We start from the raw sequence: 21,347 nt of genomic DNA, 5'->3' as shown, positions 1-21,347 counted from the left end.
TACACTTCAGACAAGAGAAAAAATATATAAGCCCTAAAGCAATGCAGTACATCACAAAAGAAAAGACAGATTGGCTATATAAAAATTAAATTATGTAAGACTTTAATACGGCAGAAATTGAAGGTCATCGGAACTGGGAAATATGTTTTCTTCCAATATAGTAAGGGCTAAGTATACTTGGATATGCTTCATCTCAGCTGCAGCTGCTGCCTCTGTTTGAAACGTGACGTGTGAAATGTTAAGTCCCAGGCAGCTGATGTGCAGATGGCAGCCATCCTCATCCCTCCTGTGGGAACCGAGTCCACCAGCAAATGGCTTATTCTCAACTTGGAACTTTGGGGCGTGGGGTGGGGGTGTGTTCACTAGGCGACGCTGTCCGTGTTGTGCCGGGTGAAAGTTCCCCTGTGGCCAGTGTCAGGAGGGCTGGGTGGGAGATGGGAATTACTGCACATCCAAAATCCTTGAGGATAAGGTGGCTGCTGAGTTGGTTGGATTGGCTAAAATGTGGAGGAAGGTGAGTTTAGAGAGGCAGATGGGATCCTTCAAATTCATTGTAGTTGGAGTTTAATTTGTGTAAACGAAAATGGGTAAGAGGGCAGATTTTAGGATCCTGAGTTTAGTGAGTGGCAGATAGAGGGTGAGGCACACGGGACCCTGACAGGCTTCATGGTGAGGGGCTAGAAAGCAATGTCGGGGCCATTGCCTAGGGATCCTGAGGGCAGAAGTCAGAGGAGGAAGTTATTCCACCTCAGGACTCAACTTGGAAGACAAGTAAACAGGTCTCTTCTGCTGTCAGAAAAAATCTGTACACTTGAGCTTGGGCACTCACCACTGGGTGCTTAGTTTTGTTCTTTGAGTAACTTCTCACACTGATCTCAAAGAGTAAGTGGACTTTTAGGGAAGGACTTTCTGGTGGGTTTGGAACAGAACTGGGGAGAAGTGGCTCAAAGGCCCGCAGGCAGCTGTGGGGGCAGAGAAAGCTTTGGGCTGCCAGAGAGGAGCAGTCATCTGTGTCTTCGAGGGGAAGAGCAGGGAGCAGGCCTAGTTACAGTGGAAAGGGGTCACACACAGGGTGCCTGGGCCCCCGAAATGCTGTGGAACGTGGGGGCTGGTTGCCAAGGTTGTCCAGGCTCCTCTCCACTGGGTGCCTCTCAGGCCCCCAGCAGCAGGGCTCCCTTCTCAGAAGCCGTGTACCTCTCATCGCCCATTTCCTAATCTCCTCTCCCCCACTAGGTAGGGTTGGATTCGTCTTGGCATTCACTGGGTGAGAATTTGTATTTACAGTGAGAGTGTCACGGGGCTGGAGAGAACTGTAGTGCTGCAAGTGACCCCTGGTCCAGTCAGGAGAGGTACTCAGGCTGATGCTCAGTGCTCTGAGGGGGTTCAGCAACAACATCCAAGCTTGGGGGCTCTAGTGATGAGGTCTGAGAACTAGGAAGTGCCCCCTCCATGACAGGGAGCTGTTGCAGCTTCATTTCCGTGCGGAGATGCTACTTGGGTTGTGGAAGTTGGAATAATACCTCTTGGTGAACAAAATCCTGGGCTGCTTATCACCATGCCCACCTACAGCTTCCCAAATGCAAAATGAGTTCTTATCGCCCTAAGCAGTGTCTTCAAGAGGCAGTGGCCCAGAATGCCTCATAAGCCACAAGGTGGAGATTCCATCTGGGGATCTGGCCACCTGTCAGGTGCCTCCCCATGTAGATACCAGTCTAGTGTCTGAACAGCCTTGTAACTGGTTTCTCTGCCTCCAGCCACCTGTTCCCTGTTTTGCTTCTAGAGTGATGTTTTCTGTCAAAGTCTCTGAAGGAGATACAAGTGAGTATCCCTTTTGTCACAGGAGGAAGTTCATGCTCTTCTACCTCTGAGCCTCCTTGACTCCTGTCTCTTCTGTCGTATCCCACACCCAGGCTCTTGTTTCACAGTGCGTCCATATCCCAGCTACTTCTCACACCTCCACGGTGACTCCCTAGCCTGTGCTCCCATCATTTCTGCGTGGACAGAGCCTCTGTATTAGCATTCTCCAGAAGAAGAGAACCAATAGGGTCTGTCTGCATGAGGGAAGAGGAGAGATTGGGATGTATTTTAAGGAATTGACTCACGTGATTATGGAGGCTGCTAAGCTCCAAGATCTGCAGTCAACAAACCAGAGAGACCCAGGAGAGCTGAGTTTTTCAGTTCAGATCAGAAAGCAACTAAAAACTGAGGTCCCAGCTTGAAGGCAGTCAGGCAGGAGTAATTCTTTTTCTTTTTTTCTTTTTTTTTGAGATGGAGTCTCACTCTGTCTCCCAGGCGGGAGTGCAGTGGCATGATCTTGGCTCACTGCAGCCTCTGCCCCCTGGGTTCAAGCAGTTCTCCTGCCTCAGCCTCCCAAGTAGCTGGGACTACAGGCATGCGCCACCACGCCTGGCTAATTTTTGTATTTTTAGTAGAGACAGGATTTCCCCATGTTGGCCAGGCTGGTCTTAAACTCCTGATCTCAGGTGATCTGCCCACCTTGGCCTCCCAAAGTGCTGGAATTACAGGCGTGAGCCACCGCACCCGCGAGGAATTTCTTCTTACTCAGCCTTTTTGTTCTATTCAGGCCCTCAACGGAATGGATCCGCCCACCCACACCAGAGGGAGCAACCTGCTCTACTCAACCCACAGATTCAAATGTTCATTTCATCCAGAAAACCCTCACAGACACACCCAGGGTAACGTGTCACCAGATATTTGGGCACCCCATTGCCCAATCAAGTTGACAAGGTTAACAATCACAGCTTCCTAACCTAGCTTCCCCCAGCCATTTGAATCTATTCTCAGAGCTGCAGCCATAGTCACCTTTTCAGGTATTAAGGCAGGGGAAAGCATGCTAAGGCCCATGGGCTAACTCCAACCTGCCGGAAGCTTCTTTGTAGCCCACAAGCTAAGAATGGTTTTTATATTTTTAAATGGTTGGGGGAAAAACAATATTTACTGACAAGTAAAAAATGATATGAAATTCAAATTTCAGTGTCCATCAGTAAAGCTTATTGGAACACACCATGCCTTGTCTGTGGCTGCTTTTGCTCTATACTTGAAGAGTTGAGTAGCTGCAACAGAGATTGTATGGCCACAAAGCCTAAAATATTTACTGTGTAGCCCTTTAAGAAAAAGCTCGTTGACCCCTGTATCTAAGGCTTCAAACCCTCCATGGTTTCCCATCCCACTCAGAATAAAAGCTAAATCCTCACCACTAGCTTAGGAGGCCCTGTGTTGCCTGCCCTGCCGCCCCTCATCCTGTCCTGATGTTCTCTTGTGTTCAGGAGGCCTCCTACTTCTGAGCTTCGCATGTGCTGTTCTCTCGGGAGTGCCCATCCTTTCCCCACCTCCAGTGTCTGCCCTTCCCAGCATTTCATCTGACCCCCATACGTAAATAGTATCCATAGCACCCTAGTGCCACTGATAGCTGATCTATCATCTCATTGGAGTTTTGACTGTCTTCCCTGAATTGAATATAAGGCACATGAGGACAGGCACTGGTTTCCTTCACCAGGATCCCCAGAATCTGGCATGATGTGTCAATCAGTACTTACTGAATGACTGAACAGTTGAAAATACAGACATTATCTGGGATGGGAACACATATTGCATTATCTGCCCAGCAGTGCTTTTCTCACCGAATAAGACTGTCCCTGACCACAGTCAACTCCAGGTGACCTGTGAGCCCCTTGGAGCCACCATCAGTGGCATCAGATCTGGGTTTTCCTTTGTGGGGGCCTGGGAGTTGGGGAAGCCAGGCACCACACAGGAAGAGCAGGTACACAGTGATGAAGAGGGCTTCTGGGTCCCTGTAGCTCCCCAAGTCCATGCCTAAGGTCCAGCTTTATTTCTGATCTTAAATTCCAGGAAATATCCCAGGACTCCTATTGCCAGGCCCCTGGCCTTCTCAAACAACACCAAGGTTTCTCCCCTAAAGACCCCTTACCAGGGGTCTTTGAGGCCAGGTGATTGAGGATGTCTGTCAGAGGCATGGATTCCTCCAGCCGCTACCCTCTGGGGAAGAATCACAGAGTCTGGAGTACATTTCTAACATTTGTTTGCCCTCTGGCCTTCCAGGCCTGGGACAAGCAGCGCTGGCCACCCCCAGCCCAAGCAGACCCAGTGAGCTGGGGAGCCCCTGTTTTCTTCTGCTCGAGAAATGGCTTCATGCTGCAGTCTCCAGCCCAGAAACTGGTTCCTAGTGCCACCCAGATTGGCAACCAAAATCTGGGGCCGAAAGTAAGCTCCCCAGAGCTCTGTTCCCATTTGAGAAAGGGAATTGAATCCTGGCTGGACCAGGCCCACAGTGGACCATTTCCCCTTTGGATGATTCAAATCAGCAAGCTGTAGCCCGGGGAGCCTGCCTCGCAGCAGGAGAGCGGGGGAGGGCAGGCAGTTGGGCATGACTTCCCCTCCCTTCTGGGCCTTGCTTGCAAGGAGCTCTGTTCTTACTCTATTTGGTGAGACCGTTGCTTTCCTTCAAACAAAAGGTCCCATTGTGAGTAAACTGAAAAGACCACTGCCCTGAGAAGCAAGTGGCACAACCAGCAAGACACTTGCTTTCCTCGGAGGAAGGAACGGGCTTTGCAGTCTGGCTGGGCTCCAGTCTGCCTGTGCCCTCCTGCACCACCAGGGAGCCTCAGCTTCCTCAGAGGGATGGTGACCACTGGGAAGGGAGGTGGGATTCTATGAACGACGCCACCCCTTTTTTCCCCATTTTTAGGGAAGCGGACACACGTTCTCATAGGAAGCCAGCACCTTGTCAGGGAGGGACAACAGTTCCTGGCAAGTTATACATAGATTATAAAATCTCAGGCCATATCTGGCCCGTCATTTACAGTCCTTGCCACATATTTCCGGCATTCCACAAATGTTTAATTTTTCATTTTCTTTAATGACTGTACTGTTGACCAACCTAAGCTTGGTAAATACCAGGCTGAAGTTAAGTTGCGCTGGCTTTTGGCACCCAAGACTTCCTCTCTTTGTCTCTGGAGTGTGAGGCTTTATTACAGCTGTGCTTGTCACTGGTGGGAACGGTCCCCCACCCCGAAACAGCAAAGAAGCAAAACGCAATTCAATAGGCCACTGCATACATGCAGCTGTGCAGGCTGTGGTGGTGCCTCTTGGGACTGGGGGCCACCATGAGGTTGCAGGCATTTTCATCCATCAGCGAATGGAAGGAAGACTGAATTTAGTGCACAGATGATCATTTAAGTATAAGGAGGTTATAGGTTGTTTGTTTAAATACCAAATCTCTAGTTGCTCAGGATCCACTTGTAAGAGAGCTCCAAGTAGGAGCCCAGTGAGCCATGTTTTTGCTTTAACATGGGGCTGTTCCAACAGTAGCAGGCCGTTAGTTACAACCAGGAGCACATTTTTCCCAGAAGACTCATAAACAGCCCTTGCTTCCCAGGCTAGGCCACTAGTGGGCTCCAGTAGAGAGGAACCTAACACCTACTGTCTTTGCTGATTGCAATTCCTGCTCTACACCCCAAATAGCTCACATTGAGAGGAGGTGGGGAGCATTGTGTCCTCTTAGACCAATCACAGCAGGCAAGTTCTGCAAGGAGGAGCTGGAATCATTTATATATTGAACCAATATTTATTGTGATTGAATGCAGGCTCTTTCATAGGACACCCTAGGTTCAGACTCTGGCTTAGCCACCAGCCAGCTCTGTGACCTTAGGCGAGTTACTTAAGCTCTCTGGAACTTTTTTTTTTTTTTTAATCTACAAAATGGGGATACTAATAGCAAACTACCTCATGAGGCAGTTGTGACAATTAAACAAATTAGTAGACCAGGCATGGTGGCTCATGCCTATAATCCCAACACTTTGGCAGGCAGAGACGGGTGGATCACTTGAGGCCAGGAGCTTGAGAATAGCCTGGCCAACATGGCAAAACCCTGTCTCTACTAAAAATACAAACATTAGTGGGGCATGGTAGTGAGCGCCTGTAATCTCAGCTACTAGGGAGGCTGAGGCAGGAGAATCACTTGAACCCAGGAGGCAGAGGTTGCAGTGAGCTGAGATCGCGCCGCTGCACTCAACCTGGGAGATAGAGCGAGACTCTGTCTCAAAAAAAAAAAAAAAAAGTGAAATAGACATCATTATATACATTTTTCTTTTTCTTTTTCTTTTTCTTTTTCTTTTTTTTTTTTTGAGACGGAGTTACCCAGGCTGGAGTGCAGTAGCCGGATCTCAGCTCACTGTAAGCTCCACCCCCCGGATTCACGTCATTCTCCTGCCTCAGCCTCGCGAGTAGCTGGGACTACAGGCGCCCGCCACCTCGCCCGGGTAGTTTTTTGTATTTTTTGGTAGAGACGGGGTTTCACCGTGTTAGCTAGGATGGTCTCGATCTCCTGACCTCGTGATCCGCCCGTCTCGGCCTCCCAAAGTGCTGGGATTACAGGCTTGAGCCACCGCGCCCAGCCTATATACATTTTTCTATATACAAATACAGAAAAGAAAATATATTTGAAAGGAAAGGGCCATTCATAATTATGCCACGCAGAGATAGGCACTGTGAGCATTTCTTTCAGTCTGTCCTCTCAGCACCCAAGCACACTTGAATTATGCTGCTTATATACTTCTGTACCCTCTCTTTTCTGCCTAACAGGTCTTGAGTGCTTTATAAGCATTCAATATAAATATGACTTGCATGCCTGCATCACATTCCATCAAGGGACAGGTTTCTGTAGTATGAGAGTCTGTGTTTTTTCCCAATATTCCTCTTACCTCAGATATCATTGCTTCAATCTTGGAAGACATCTTGAGTATTTTTTTCTGGGCTTCGTTCCTAGAAGCAGAAATGTGTTCATTTTGAATCTTTGACTCTCACAGATGTTAGGTGCGGTGAAGTGTGGTTTTACGGTCTTCACACAGACGACATACACCAAATTTCTCTTAGCAATATTTGCTCTGAGAAGGAAATTTCGCTGCTCAAGTCTCACCTTGAAATAGGTGAGCTGGGTGTGGTGGTGTGCACCCGTGACAGCTACTGGGGAGGCTGAGGCAGGAGGATGGCTTGCTTGAGACCAGGAGTTTGAGGCTGCAGTGAGCTATGATCACGCCCCTGCACTCCAGATTGGGCCGCAGAGCAAGACCCTGTCACACACACAGAAGAAATAGCTTACCTGCCGCTAAGCTACTCCTTTTTCCTTACATATAGTACTTGCTGATGTACCAGAGCTCACTGTTCAGCCCACACCATCCCAGGCTAGGGGTTAAGATCAAGAGCTTTATTCCGTCTGCCTGGACTTGAATCCTGGCTCTGCCATTACTCTGTGTGACCTTGAGCAAGGCACATTCTCCCTCTGAGCTTCAGTCTCCTCGTTTCTAAAGGCAGCTTCAAGGATCATATGAGCTGATACATGCAGAGCACCTACCACAGGGCCTGGCATTGACCACAGGCTCAGGAAATGTTAAGCGTTTGTGTTGTGAGGCTTTGCAGGTGATGAAACTATTCCACTCTGCTGCTGCAACGTGAAAGCAGCCAGAGGAGATGTGTGTACACCAATGAGCGTGGCTGCGTCCCAAGAAAACTTTATGGAAACGGAACCTTGAGTTTCACACAGTTTTTATGCATCACAAAACATTTTCCAACCACTTCAAAATGTAACCACCATTCTTAGCTCACAAGCTGCAGAAAACCACGTGGCCGGCTGGAAGTGACAGACAGCTTGCAACCACTCACCTCCCCTAATCAGAGAGTGACCTCCAGGCAGACTTGGGTCTGTTTAGTTTCTCAGTCCCCTGTCCCTGAAGGCTGGCTATTTCCAAACCTGCTGGGGAAGGGTGAGGGGCCTGGGTTCTAGGGGTCTCACTTCCCCTCTTGTGGCTTCAGTTTCCCTGTCTGTGCAGGCAGGGTGAGCTTTTGGCTGTTTCTAGCTGCATCTTCCTAAGGTGACTGAGACTATGTCATGGCGAACACCTGCTGGGTTTCTGGTTTTCATTTTAAAATAACCTGTGTGCAAGGCAAGATATGAGTATCTTTCTGTGCATGTCCTGAGCCCCTGCCTGGTGCAAAGCTGCAGGGCAGACCCTGGGAGACCCCCTATTTCCTCCCTTCCAGACGTGTCTGGGTATTCTCAGGCCTCCCAGCCTTTGCCTCTGCTGTGCTCTGTGCCTTGGCTGCCCACCTGGCTTGTCATCGCAAGTGCCACTTCTTGGAAGCTCCTCCTGTTAACGTCCCTCCCCCACCCAGGATGGAAGGAGAGGCCCCTCCCTTGCTTACCGCAGGATGGCACTCACTGCGCTGTGTCATTGTGGCATAATGTTCCATTGACTTGTTTACTCGCCAGCCTCCCCAGCAGATGAAGGGCTACTGGAGGGCCACAGCCCAGAATTGCTGGCCTTTGGACCTCAGGGCATGCAGTCTGGAGTGCCAGAGTTGGTCAAATGAATAAATTTAGGATGAAGAAATAAGATAAGCAGGCCTTGCCCTTGTGGAATCTGTAGTCCAGCTCCCTAGAGAGGATCTTGGTTGTAGCTAGAAGGGCCTGCGCTGTGCATCTAGAGAGAGTGGTTTGAGTCCTGCAAGAAGAAATACACCATATTTGCAAACCCTTTGAAGATTCATGTTTTGTGTTTTTTACTTCCCGACCACCTTCCACCCTCTCTCTACCCCCTGCCAATCTTGGGCAAGAAGCGAGACCATTCTCCTTTTCGTCTGGTCGCTCCCGTCCTTCCGGGGGCCCCCTGTGGCCCCGACTGTCCATTGCCGCTGAAGTGATGCTGTGGCCTTTCTCAGTTTGGGCCCCACCCCCAGCCGAAGAACTTCTCCCCAGAAAGTTTCTACTTGGTTCTTAGTGTTTTCACAGTTATGGGAAACCAAGAGCAATGTCAGACCTAGGAGGTGCCTTACTACCCACCCCGTCTTTATCAACATTGTCACCAAAGCTGTCACAAACAAGGGGGTGTGGGCTGTCACATGGCCCTGCCTAAGTAACCACATTCTCGCTTCCTCCTTCCACACACGGCCATTGGGGGTTGCTCAGGTCTGGGACTGCCGCAGGGGGTGCCACAGCAGTGCCTAGCAGTGTGGGCTGGGACCTCATCACTAAAGCAGAGAAGCCCCTTCTTCTGGGCCCACGAGGCAGCTGTCCCATGCTCTGCTGAGCACAGTGGTAAGTGCTGGCTTGCAAAACCACAGGGAGTGGCTGGAGGTCCCCATGGGCCAGGGGCCTGCCTCATAGCTGCTGGCAGGCCCGGGAGGACCGCCAGGCCCTTCTTGAGCTGCAACCCCTGGGGAGGGCAAACTGAGGCCCCTCTGACTCAAGACTAAAGCCTTCCTGGAGTCTGTGGCCTTATTCTAGTGTCTCTTCTGAATTGTGCTCCTGCCAACTGTTTTTTTCTTCTTCTATTTTTGAGACAAGGTCTTACTCTGTCACCCAGGCTGGAGTGCAGTGGCACGATCATGGCTCACTGCAGCCTTAAACTCCTGGGCACAAGTGATCCTCCCACCTCAACCTCCTGAGTAGCTGGGACTGCAGGCACACATCGCCATATGCAGCTAATATTTTTACCTTTCCTAGAGACGGGGTCTCAAACTCTTGGCCTCAAGCCTCTTACCTTGGCCTCCCAAAGCGCTGAGATTACAGGCGTGACCCACCAGCCCCAGCCTCCCGTTAACTTTACTTCCCTCCCTGACCAGTTTGCCTGCGACTTCTGGCTTGGGGGCATTCTGAATTTGAAAATCAGAGAAACCATGAGTGTTTCCCTAGAAATGATCTTACCCTCTCCTTTCCTGGATGGGAGACTGAGACCGGGAGAGGTGAAGGGATTTGTTTAGGGGCGGAGCTGAGATTAGGTCTGGAAGATTCCAGAAAGTAGAGGGAGTGCAGGATTGGTATTGAAGCCGCATATTTTATGGATGCACAAAAAAGTGATTTTCAGAGAAAGATGCATTCTTCCCACTTTTTATAAGACTGAGAAAATGACACTTGTCTGTGGCAAACTATTAAAATATTAGAATTAGGATACTATTGTTAGCAAAAGGGAAAACAATAATAATAATAATAATACTTAGAATACTTGGCTGGGTGCAGTGGCTCACACCTGTAATCCCAGCACTTTGGGAGACCGAGGCAGGTGGATCGCCTGAGCTCAGGAGTTCGAGACCAAGCTGGGCAACATGGTGAAACCTCGTCTCTACCAAAAATACAAAAACTTAGCTAGGCATAGTGGTGTATGCCTGTGGTCTCAGCTACTTGGGAGGCTGAAGTGGGAGGATCACTTGAACCTGGGAGGGGGAGGTTGCAGTGAGCCAAGATTGTGCCGCTGCACTCCAACCTGGGTGGCAGAGTGAGACCCCGTCTCAAAAAAAAGAAAAAAAATTAGAATACTCTTTTTAGTTTGTATTTGAGATACTTTCAGGACACTAAAAGGAAAAGGTGGGGGCTGGTTGCGCCCTGCTGTACACACATTCACACACACACCATAGTGTCTATATCTGGGCTTCTGTTGCCTGGAATTCTCTTCCTCTTTCCTCTTTCTTCTGTTTTCCTTTTTTTTCCATCTCTGACTTTGAGGCCCCCAGAGCCAGGCCCTTCAGTGGGCCGGAGCTTCAGAAGGTGGCTCCAAGGTCCTCGGACGGCCCCAGAGTCTCTTCCTCTGGGGTTGCCTAGGGAGGCGGCACCCTGGGCGGTTGATGCCTCCCTCAAGAGGCTTGGCCAGCAGCCAGGGAGTTAAACCTCAGCGGAAGGGCTGGGCTACCGGGCTGGGCCCAGAGCGGGGCATTCGGAGGAGGTGCAGAATCAATCAGCTGAGAACCTTGGAGGGTGGACAGTGCCCCTTTTCCAGATGAGAAAACTGAGGCTCGCAGGGGAGAAGCAGCTGCCTCTGGCGGCGTGGCGTCTGGCTGCAGGGTGCTCGTGGAGTTTGTGGTGACCCTAGGCCTGTGTCTCGATCTCCTTTGCTGAACTTGAACAGGAAGATGGCAGTGGGGGCCAGTGGTCTAGAAGGAGATAAGATGGCTGGTGTGTGTGTGTTGGGGGTCTGTGTTTGTTAATCTGTCTGTCTGCCCAGGGGTCTTTAGAAAACTGTTTAAAGACAGTTGTTCAACTAACCGCATGTAGGTCTCATTGAATTCATTTGTGCCAAGTACCTTACTGCCTCTGTGTCAGGCTAGCAAATTTGGGTTCCAACAGGTGTAACTTGGTTCTTGGCGGGCTGGAGGTTGGGGGAGTGGAGTGTAACAAAAAAATCTCTACTAACACTGTGGTTTGTAAGCCACCAAACATTAAACAGATATACAGCATATCTGTGCTATTAACGTTTTGTGAGGAGGGCTGGTTACGGTGGCTCATGCCTGTAAATCCTAGCACTTTGGGAGGCTGAAGCAGGTGGACTTCTTGAGCCCAGGAGTTTGACACCAACCTGGGCAACACGGTGAAAACCCATCTCTAGAAAAAATTTAAAAGTAGCTGAGTCTGGTGGCACGCACCTGTAGTCCTAGCTACTTGGAAGATCGCTTGAGTCCAGGAGTTCAAGGCTGCAGTGAGCTGTGATTGCACCACTGTACTCCAGCCTGGGCAACTGAGCCAGACCCTATCTCTAAAAGTAAATAAATAAACATGTCATGAGGGGGATGATAATTAGGGAAACCACGTCTACAGTGGCTCCCTGATGTGAGTTGGGGTAGATGATGGAAAGAGGTTGGAAAGTGTCAGCTGTCTAACGTGGTATGAAAAGTCTGAAGACAACACGTGCTGTGCAGTGCTATGCATGTCCCCCTGCCTCAGTCACATGTCCTCTTCTGCAGAGGCATTTAGTGAGGCCCCTGGGGATGCCAGGAGAGCTCCTGCCCTCCGAAAACTTCTGGTCTGGTGGGGGCAGCAGAGCAGACAGCCACAGTGGCTGCCAGCCACTGCGACAAGCATTTCGAGAGGTGTGTGCCTGCCCATCGGCTAAATCCTGGGCCTGTGGCCTGATCAGCAAGACAGCTGTAGTTCCTGTATTCTGGAAGTTTAGGAGTCAATGTGAATACATTTTTAGAAAGTAAATGAACAGCAGAAATGATTTAAACTAGGGAGGTGACTAATCATGCCTGGGGCAATCTGGAAAGGCTTCTGGGAGAACTCGGCATTTCCCTGGCCCTCTTCAACCCACAACAACCCCATAAAAAGCAGGGGCTACCATTGTCCTTGTATTCCAGCTAAGGAACCCACAGCTCAGAGAGGTGAGGTGAGTTGCCCAAGGTCACACAGCTTCTAAGGGACAGAGTTGGGATTGACCTGGTTTGATGTGACTCCAGGTCAGGGCAGGGCAAGGCCTGTCCTGTCTACCCAGACTCAGATCTGCTGCCTGTGCCTCAGTTATCTGGGGGCTTTCCTTCTCTTGGTGACTACTTGACCCAAACCCTGAGATGCTCAGTCTTTTGAATTTTAACATTCCAAGATCCTGCCTGCTCTGACTCCCAGTTTCAGGATTCTCAGTGCAAGGTTCCCAGCAACGTGGAGCCCCCTGAGGATCTTTCCTGAGTCACTCAGGACGGCCACACGGCGGGGTCTCTGGAGCTGGTGTCTGGGCTCCCTGCAGCCTGCTCCTCCACACAGCCTAGATGTGGCCCACATTGGGGTCTAGATGGCGCCTGGGCCAGAAGCAGCCTGGTTTTAGGGCCAAAGAGGCAAAACGAGCAGTCTCTGACCTACTCCGTTAGGCAGGTGTTGAGACGAGTAGGATGTGGCCACTGGAGACCCCTCTGTAGGAGCCCTGCCCTGGCCCTCTACTGTGGGACTGTTTTTTTTGCCTTCCGGGGAGAGGAGAGGTGGAAGGTGGGGCCTGGGAGCGATCCCGCCGCTCTGGTCCTTGCTTGCTAATCGGTGTGATGGCACCGTTAGAGCCAGCGAACACAAGGTGAGGAGGACCGAGGTCAGCAACCAGTGAGACGATGAAGTCATCCCTCCACGGGAGGGGCTTCTGCATATGTCATTTGTGTTGTTGTATAATACATTTACTGTAGCAAATATGAAGGAGGCATTATGCTGCCTGCCATACACAGTAAGGAAACTCTGCTCCTCCCCGTTCTACCTGTGTGGCCTCAGCTGAGACAAGATCTCTTGGAGCCTCAGGTTTTCTTTTATTTCATTTAAAAAAATATGTCTTTTTTTTTTTTTTCTTAGAGACAGGGTCTTACTCTGTCACCCAGGCTGGAGTGCAGTGGTGCGATCATAGCTCACTGCAGCCTTGACCTGGGCTCAAGCCATCCTCTGCCCTCAGCCTCCTGAGTAGCTGGGATGACAGGCATGCACCAGCGTACCTGACTAATTTTTAATTTTTTTTGTAGAGACGGGGTCTCACTATGTTGCCCAGGCTGGTCTTGAACCCCTGGCTTCAAGTCATCCTCCTACCTTGGCCTTCCAAAGTGCTAGGAGTACAAGGTCGAGGCACCATGCCCGGCTGAGCCTCAGATTTTCTTTCTGTTAGACAGGCTGATGCCTGCTCAGCTGTGGCCTGGCTCCAGGCTGCTGTGTCTTCAAGCCCATGGGATGGCAGGGACCAGGCTGGGGTGACCAACACTCCCCCACACCCGGTTTGCCTGGCAGTGAGGGGTTTCTGGGGATGAGGGACTTTCAGCAGTGACACCAGGAACATGTCAGATAAGGTGGTTGCTTTAGACAAGCCCAGGAAAGGAGACCTGGGTTTTCCCAGTGCACCAGGTCTTATCTCAACAGGTAAGGAAGTCTCTGCTTTCTCAAAGCCCAAATGCCCACGGGGGAGGTAGAGAGGCCGCCACCTCCATACCCTCTGAGTCTGAGACCTCCCTTTCCTCTGCGCCTCTGCCTGCAGCCCCAAAGACAGTCCCCAGATAAAGTACCCCCCGCTGGAAGCCAGCATCTGGGGCCTTCCACACACTCATTCAATTCTCATGATGATTTTTTTTTAGCAATATCGCTTGTTTTACAATGAGGAAACTGAGGCTTAGAGAGGGTGAAGCAACCTGCCGCTAAGTGGGGGCAAATGTGGGACTCAGGCCCCAGCCTCTCCTCCACCCCAGCTGTCTCTGGGTGCAGGAAGCTGTCAGGATGGGTGTAGGGAAGGGGTCAGCGACAGTGACAGCCTACCCGAAGAACTGGGCCCCAGCGCCCTCCGTGTTTCCGTGTTATTCTCCCAGCCTCCGGGCTGCTGCAAGTCCGGCCCTGACTCACCAAGATGCCTCCCCCAACCCAGGAACCAGGGGGACCAGCCTTGCAACCTTGCCCCCACCTTCTCTGCTTCCAGGAAGTGGCTGAGGACTTTGCCTTCCAGGAACAGAGAACTGCCCAAGTGGGGGTTGGTGGCTGTGAGTGTGCTCCTAAGTATGAAATATGTCTCTAGGCTGGTGGCTTCTTCCTAAAGTCCCTGCCCCCGGGAAAGTGCGGCCAAGGTTGGGCCGTAGATTCTTCCCCCAGATAGGAACTCTACCCCAAAGAAACTCTGCTGCTCTGAAGGCAAACTGGGAGGCAAAAGTGTGTGTGTTTGTGTGTGTGTGTGTGTGTGTTTACATTTATTAAGCACCTACTGTAAGCCTGGAACTTTTGTTTTCTTGTTTTGTTTTGAGACAGGGTCTCACTCTGTTGCCCAGGCTGGAGGGCAGCGGTACAATCTCGGCTCACTGCAGTCTCAACCTCCCAGGCTTAAGCGATCTCCCGCATTAGTTTCCCCAGTAGCTGAGACTATAGGTGTGCATCATCATGCCTGGTTAATTTTTCTATTTAAAAATTTTTAAATTTATTTTTGAGACAGGGTCTTGCTTTGTCACCCAGGCTGGAGTGCAGTGGCGCGATCACAGCTCACTGCAGCCTCGATCTCCCTAGGCTCAAGCAATTCTCCCATCTCAGCCTCCCGAGTAGCTGGGACTACAGGGGCACACCACCACTCCTGGCTAATTTTTTTGTATTTCGTAGAGACGGGGTTTCACCATGTTGCCCAGGTTGGTCTGGAACTCCTGAACTCAAGTGATCCACCCGCCTTGGCCTCCCAAAGTCCTGAGATTACAGGTGTGAGCCACTATGCCTGGCCTAATTTTTCTATCTGTGTCGAGATGGGAATCTCACTGTGTTGCCCAGGCTGGTCTTAAACTCATGGGCTCAAGTGATCTGCCTGCCCTGGCTTCCCAGCAACGTGGAGCCCCCTGAGGATCTTTCCTGAGTCACTCAGGACGGCCACACGGCGGGGTCTCTGGAGCTGGCGTCTGGGCTCCCTGCAGCCTGCTCCTCCACACAGCCTAGATGTGGCCCACATTGGGGTCTAGATGGCGCCTGGGCCAGAAGCAGCCTGGTTTTAGGGCCAAAGTCCTGGGATTACAGGCATGAGCCACCACGCCCACCAGCCTGGAACTTTTGAATCCAGCCCCTTGTTGCACTCTCTCAACAGCCCTATGAGATGGACACTGTTTCTTATCCCCATTTGACAGATGGGAAAACTGAAGCTCAGAGAGGCAAGCATCTGCGTCAAGGTCATACAGCTTGTAAGGGACAGAGCTAGGACTTGAACGTCCTTTTTGACCCCACAGTCTATGCTTTCAACCCTGTGCCCTGCATGGCACCTGGTAAACATGTGGCGGGCCTTTCTGGGTGACATAGCCTTCAAGCTCCTCCTTTTTCTTACTCTGCCCTCCCTCTTCCACCCAAGCACAAGCCCAGCCTTTTGTCTCCTCAGCGAGGTCAGGTCTCTCCTGATGGCTTCATGCCTTCCCGAACGTCACTGGGTTTCAATCTGATCTTGACTTCTCACCAGCTGTGTGTCTTTGGGCAAGTCACTTCACTTCTCTTAACCTCAGTGTCGTCCTTGGTAAAATGGGGATAATTGTGAGGGCCAGATGTCTCTGGTGCAAATATCGTAAAGTTTGGTTTAAGAAATTATTTTTATTTTTATTTTTTTAGACAGAGTTTTGCTCTTGTCTCCCAGACTGGAGTGCAGTGGTGTGATCTTGGCTCACTGCAACCTCTGCCTCCCAGGTTCAAGCAATTCTCCTGCCTCGGCCTCCCAAATAGCTGGAATTACAGGGAGCACCACCATGCCCAGCTAATTTTTGTGTTTTTGGTAGAGACAGGGTTTCACCATGTTGGCCGGGCTAGTCTTGAACTCCTGACATCAGGTGATCCATCTGCCTTGGCTTCCCAAAGAGTTGGGATCGCAGGCGTGAGCCACTGCACCTGGCCTAAGAAATTATTTTAAGATATGGGTTGGGTGTGGTGGCTCATGCCTGTAATGTCAGTGCTTTGAGAGGCCGAGGCAGGAGGATTGCTTGAGGCCAGGAGTTTGAGACCAGTCTGGACAACATAGCAAGACCCCATCTCTACAAAAAAAAATTAAAAATTAGCCGGATATGGCGGCATGTGCATGTAGTCCCTACTACTCAGGAGGCTGAGGTGAGATCACTTGAGCCCAGGAGGTCGCGGCTGCGGTGAGCTATAATTGCACTACTGCACTCCAGACTGGGCGACAAAGTGAGACTCTGTCTCTAAAATAAATAAGTCAGTAAATAAATGGAAATAAACTAGTTTAAGATGTGATCAGATTTGCACATTCGAAACCAACATAGGCCTGGTGCGGTGGCCCACGACCTGTAATCCCAGCACTTTGGGAGGCTGAGGGGGGCAGATCGCTTGAGGTCAGGAGTTTGAGACCAGCCTGGCCAACATGGCGAAACCCTGTCTCTACTAAAAATACAAAAATTAGCTGGGCATAGTTGTGTGCACCTGTAGTCCCAGCTACTTGGGAGGCTGAGGAAGGAGAATTGCTTGAACCCAGGAGGTGGAGGTTGCAGTGAACCGAGATCATGCCACTGCACTCCATCCTGGGCAACAGAGCGAGACTCTGTCTCGAAAAAGAAAAAGAAAAAAGAAAAGAAACCAACATAATTCTAACTAACATGTGAAAGAGGTCAGATTGAACCTGGAAGGTGAGGCGCCCGTGAGTGAGTTATAGTCACCTGAGGAATGATGAGCAACTGCTCCTTCCTCCAGATCATGTGAATGAAGTACAAAGGAAGAGACTGGAAATTGTCCAGGTGCCATTCTTGAATGCCCGCTCTGCATCAGACACTATTCTAAGGGTTGTGTGCTGCTGAAGGGCGTTATGTCCAGGGAATGCAGGAATATCTGAATCCTGCCCCAGAACGTGGCTGTCACTCACCATAGGATTCTCAGCACAGAATTTTGAATTCTGTAAACACCAGCCAGTGCCAAGGAGAGCATGAGGGGAGAGAGAGCAAACAAGAAAGCACAGGTGTTCACAGTGCCAAGAAGAAAGGTCAATGAGATGGCCAAACAAGAGGCGCTGTCTTTTCTGGCTACCTAGTAGGGAGGACAATGTAGAGTCTCTGAATAGACAGTGGTCTTACCCACAGGCACACTCAGTGACCATAAGCTCCCTGAGAGCAGGGCTGTTCTGAAAAGATTTGAGTTTTTTCCTGGCCATGGAGAGTGTAATTGAATGGCTCTGGGCCCTTGAAGACTTACAGTGCAGGTTGACTGAAAGAACAAAATCAGCCAACCTTTGCTGAGAGGTTGTCATGCAAACAAAGTGCTAAGGGTCTTGCATGCATCCCTTCATTTTATCCTCACAATAGGCTATGAAGTAGGCACCGTCATCCCTGTTGTGCATTGTGCAGATGAGAACAACACCAAAGCAAATGGGACCAAGCCAAGATATTGAGAAGGAATGAGACAAACTGAGACTCTGAGGACTGGCAAGGGCTATGGGAGAGTGGAAGCAAGATAGGAGAAGGAGGAAGAGAGACATGTAGAGGTGGTGTGGCAGTGGGCAGGGAGAGGGGGCAGCAGGAAGAATCAGACTCCAAGAAGCCTCAAAGGTCCAATAAGCAGCTGTATCTGGGAGGTCTGTGGTTTCCAAACTCTTCTGCTTATGGACTTCATAAGCAGGCAATTAATCTATTTATGAATTCTATGCAGGTACTACTTTACTCTTATGATACATTATAAATAATACAATACTTGAAATTAAGAAAGAGTGACATGAGGCCAGGCACAGTGGCTCATGCCAGTAATCCCAGAACTGTGGAAGGCCAAGGTGGGTGGATAACTTGAAGCCAGGAGTTCGAGACCAGCCTGGCCAACATGGTGAAACCCCATCTCTACTAAAAATACAAAAATTAGCTGAATGTGGTGGTGCATGCCTGCAATCCCAGCTTCTCAGGAGGCTGAGGCAGGAGAATCACTTGAACCCGGGAAGCAGAAGTTGCAATGAGCTGAGATAGCGCCACTGTACTCCAGCCTGGGTGACAGAGCAAGACTCCATCTCAAAAAAAAAAAAAAAAAAAAAAAAAAAAAAAAAAAGAGTGACATGAAAAGTTAATAGAATTAGAAGCAAAGCACTAATTCTTTCTACACTCCAATGGATTGTCTTGTCCACAAATAAAATGGCTTAACCAAAATGGAGAGGGAGGCAAATCAATTTCTATGCACATCTAGAAGAAGTTAAAGGGTCCTCCTGGATGGCTTTATTCATGTTGATTAGTAATAATAACAACTGCTACTGGCTGAGGGTCTTCTCCATCCCAGGCATGTCAGGGATGCCTAAATCCCTAGCCCCTGCTCCAGACCAGACATGCTTCCAGCTGCGGCAGTAGAGGGTGGTGGTCTAGGGTGCTTGCTAAGCTCAAGGGTGAAGCTGTCTTGATGTCCCACCACCCGTTGTCTCCCCCCAGGTGCCATGCCTCTGCAACTCCTCCTGCTGCTGATCCTACTGGGCCCTGGCAGCAGCTTGCAGCTGTGGGACACCTGGGCAGATGAAGCCGAGAAAGCCTTGGGTCCCCTGCTTGCCCGGAACCGGAGACAGGCCACCGAATTTGAGTACCTGGATTATGATTTCCTGCCAGAAACGGAGCCTCCAGAAATACTGAGCAACAGCACCAACACCACTCCTCTGACTGGGCCTGGAAACCCTGAGTCTACCACTGCGGAGCCTGCTGCAAGGCATTCTACTGGCCTGGATACAGGAGGGTCAGTCACAGAGCTGACCACGGAGCTGGCCAACATGGGGACCCTGTCCGTGGATTCAGCAGCTATGGAGGTACAGACCACTCACCCAGCAGCCACGGAGGCAGAGACCACTCAACCAGCGGCCACGGAGGCACAGACCACTCCACTGGCAGCCACAGAGGCACCGACAACTCAACTGGTGGCCACAGAGGCACAGACCACTCCACTGGCAGCCACAGAGGTACAGACAACTCAACTGGCGACCACAGAGGCACAGACCACTCCCCTGGCAGCCACAGAGGCACAGACCACTCCACCAGCAGCCACGGAGACACAGAGTGCTCCACCGGCAGCCACAGAGGCACAGACCACTCCACCGGCAGCCACGGAGGTACAGACCACTCAACCCATAGCCACGGAGGCACAGACCACTGCACCAGCAGCCACAGAGGCACAGACCACTCCTCCGGCAACCACAGAGGCACAGACCACTCAACCCATAGCCACAGAGGCACAGACCACTCCACTGGCAGCCACAGAGGCCCTGTCCACAGAATCCAATGCCATGGAGGCCCTGTCCACAGAACCCAATGCCACAGAGGCCCTGTCCATGGAACCTACTACCAAAAGGGGTCTGTTCATGCCCTTTTCTGTGTCCTCTGTTACTCACAAGGGCATTCCCATGGCAGCCAGCAATTTGTCCATCAACCACCCAGTGGGATCCCCAGACCACATCTCTGTGAAGCAGTGCCTGCTGGGCATCCTAATCTTGGCGCTGGTGGCCACTATCTTCCTCGTGTGCACTGTGGTGCTGGCAGTCCGCCTCTCCCGCAAGGGCCACATGTACCCCGTGCGTAATTACTCCCCCACCGAGATGGTCTGCATCTCGTCCCTGTTGCCTGATGGGGGTGAGGGGCCCTCCGCCTTAGCCAATGGGGGCCTGCCCAAGGCCAAGAGCCAGGGCCTGACACCAGAGCCCGGGGAGGACCGTGACGGGGATGACCTCACCCTGCACAGCTTCCTCCCTTAGCTCCCCCTGCCATCTGTTTTGGCAATACCCCAGCCTCCACGGTCTCTCCTGGGCCTCCCCTGAGTGCCCAGACCTCATTCCACAGCTCTGGGCTTCCTCGGAGACCCCTGGGGATGGGGATCTTCAGGGAAGGAACCCTGGCCACCCAAACAGGACAAAAGCAGCCTGGGGCCAAGCAGACTGGCAAGTGGAGCCACCTCTTTCCTCCCTCCTCGAATGAAGCCTGGTCACATTCCAGCCACATTTCAGCCGAGTCCAGGGAAGGAGGCCATTTACTTGAGAGAGATTGTCTCCTTTTTCCTGTCCCCCATCTTATCTGGGTCCCTCTAACGTCTCCCATGGCTCTCTCCGCTTCTCCTGGTCACTGGAGTCCCCTCCCCACATACCCAAGGAAGACGGAGTTCCCCCACCCCACACGCACCGCCATTGTCTTCTGGTTGCCATGGTCACCAAACAGGAAGTGGACATTCTAAGGGAGGAGTACTGAAGAGTGACAGATTCCTGAGGCTGTTTCCTGCTGCTCCTCTGACTCGGGCAGCTTGGGTCTTCTGGGGCACCTCTCTGGGAAAACCCAGGGTGAGGCTCAGCCTGTGAGGACTGGGATGGGTTTCGTGGGCCCAAGGGCAGACCCTTCTTTGGGACTGTGTGGACCGAGAAGCTTCCCTCTAGTGACAAGTAACCCTCCAGTCGTCCTCTCTTGCCTTCCCCTGTGGCCACTTTCCAGGGTGGACTCTGTCTTGTTCACTGCAGTATCCCCACTGCAGGCACAGTGCTGGCAATAAATGTGTGACGGACAAACCATAGCTGAATCCTTCAAGGTATCAAGGCTGTCTCCTTCAGGCAGCCTTCCCGGAATTCTCTATCCCTCAGTGCAGGGTGGGGGCTGGTCCTCAGCTGTCCGCCCTCAGCCCCTGGCCCCCCAGGAAGCCTCTTTCATGGGCTGTTAGGTTGACTTCAGTTTTGCCTCTTGGACAACAGGGGGTCTTGTACATACTTGGGTGGCCGGGAAAAGTTCAGGCTGTTGGGGGCCAAAGGGAGGCTGCCCTTTCCCCACCAGTGACCACTTTATTCCACTTCCTCCATTACCCAGTTTTGGCCCACAGAGTTTGGTCCCCGCCAAACCTCCGACCAATATCCATCTAAACATCAATCTATCCTCCTGTTAAAGAAAAAAAAAGGGGCTGGGAGCAGGGGCTCACGCCTGTAATCCCAGCACTTTGGGAGGTCAAGGTGGGTATATCACTCGAGGTCAGGAGTTCAAGACCAGCCTGGCCAACATGGTGAAACTCTGTCTCTACTAAAAATACAAATATGAGTGGGGTGTGGTGGCACGTGCCTGTAGTCCCAGCTACTCGGGAGGCTGGGGCAGGAGAATTGCTTGAACCC

The 21,347-nt window shown here is 51.2% G+C and overlaps 1 protein-coding gene and 1 long non-coding RNA gene across 2 annotated transcripts; one reads left to right on the top strand and one right to left on the bottom strand.

Annotated features, from left to right (window-relative positions):
- Positions 1-1,951: 1,951 nt before the first annotated feature.
- On the bottom strand, positions 1,952-8,346 carry LOC140712795 (uncharacterized). The gene is made up of 3 exons (XR_012094589.1): positions 8,239-8,346; positions 6,741-6,801; positions 1,952-2,051 (listed from the first exon to the last, which is right to left on the bottom strand). It is a non-coding gene; the product is annotated as an uncharacterized lncRNA (long non-coding RNA).
- Positions 8,347-8,966: 620 nt separating this feature from the next.
- On the top strand, positions 8,967-20,759 carry SELPLG (selectin P ligand). Its single transcript, XM_008004586.3, has 2 exons — positions 8,967-9,130; positions 18,658-20,759. The coding sequence occupies exon 2, from the start codon at positions 18,663-18,665 to the stop codon at positions 19,959-19,961; it is 1,299 nt and encodes a 432-aa protein (XP_008002777.1). The 5' UTR covers positions 8,967-9,130; positions 18,658-18,662; the 3' UTR covers positions 19,962-20,759.
- The last annotated feature ends 588 nt before the right edge of the window (positions 20,760-21,347 follow it).

The sequence above is a fragment of the Chlorocebus sabaeus genome, chromosome 11, assembly GCF_047675955.1.
Source record: "Chlorocebus sabaeus isolate Y175 chromosome 11, mChlSab1.0.hap1, whole genome shotgun sequence".
In the NCBI taxonomy this organism is placed as follows: Eukaryota; Metazoa; Chordata; class Mammalia; order Primates; family Cercopithecidae; genus Chlorocebus; species Chlorocebus sabaeus.
The sequence above is the reverse complement of the archived record's forward strand: the minus strand, read 5'-3'. Positions and strand labels throughout refer to the sequence as shown.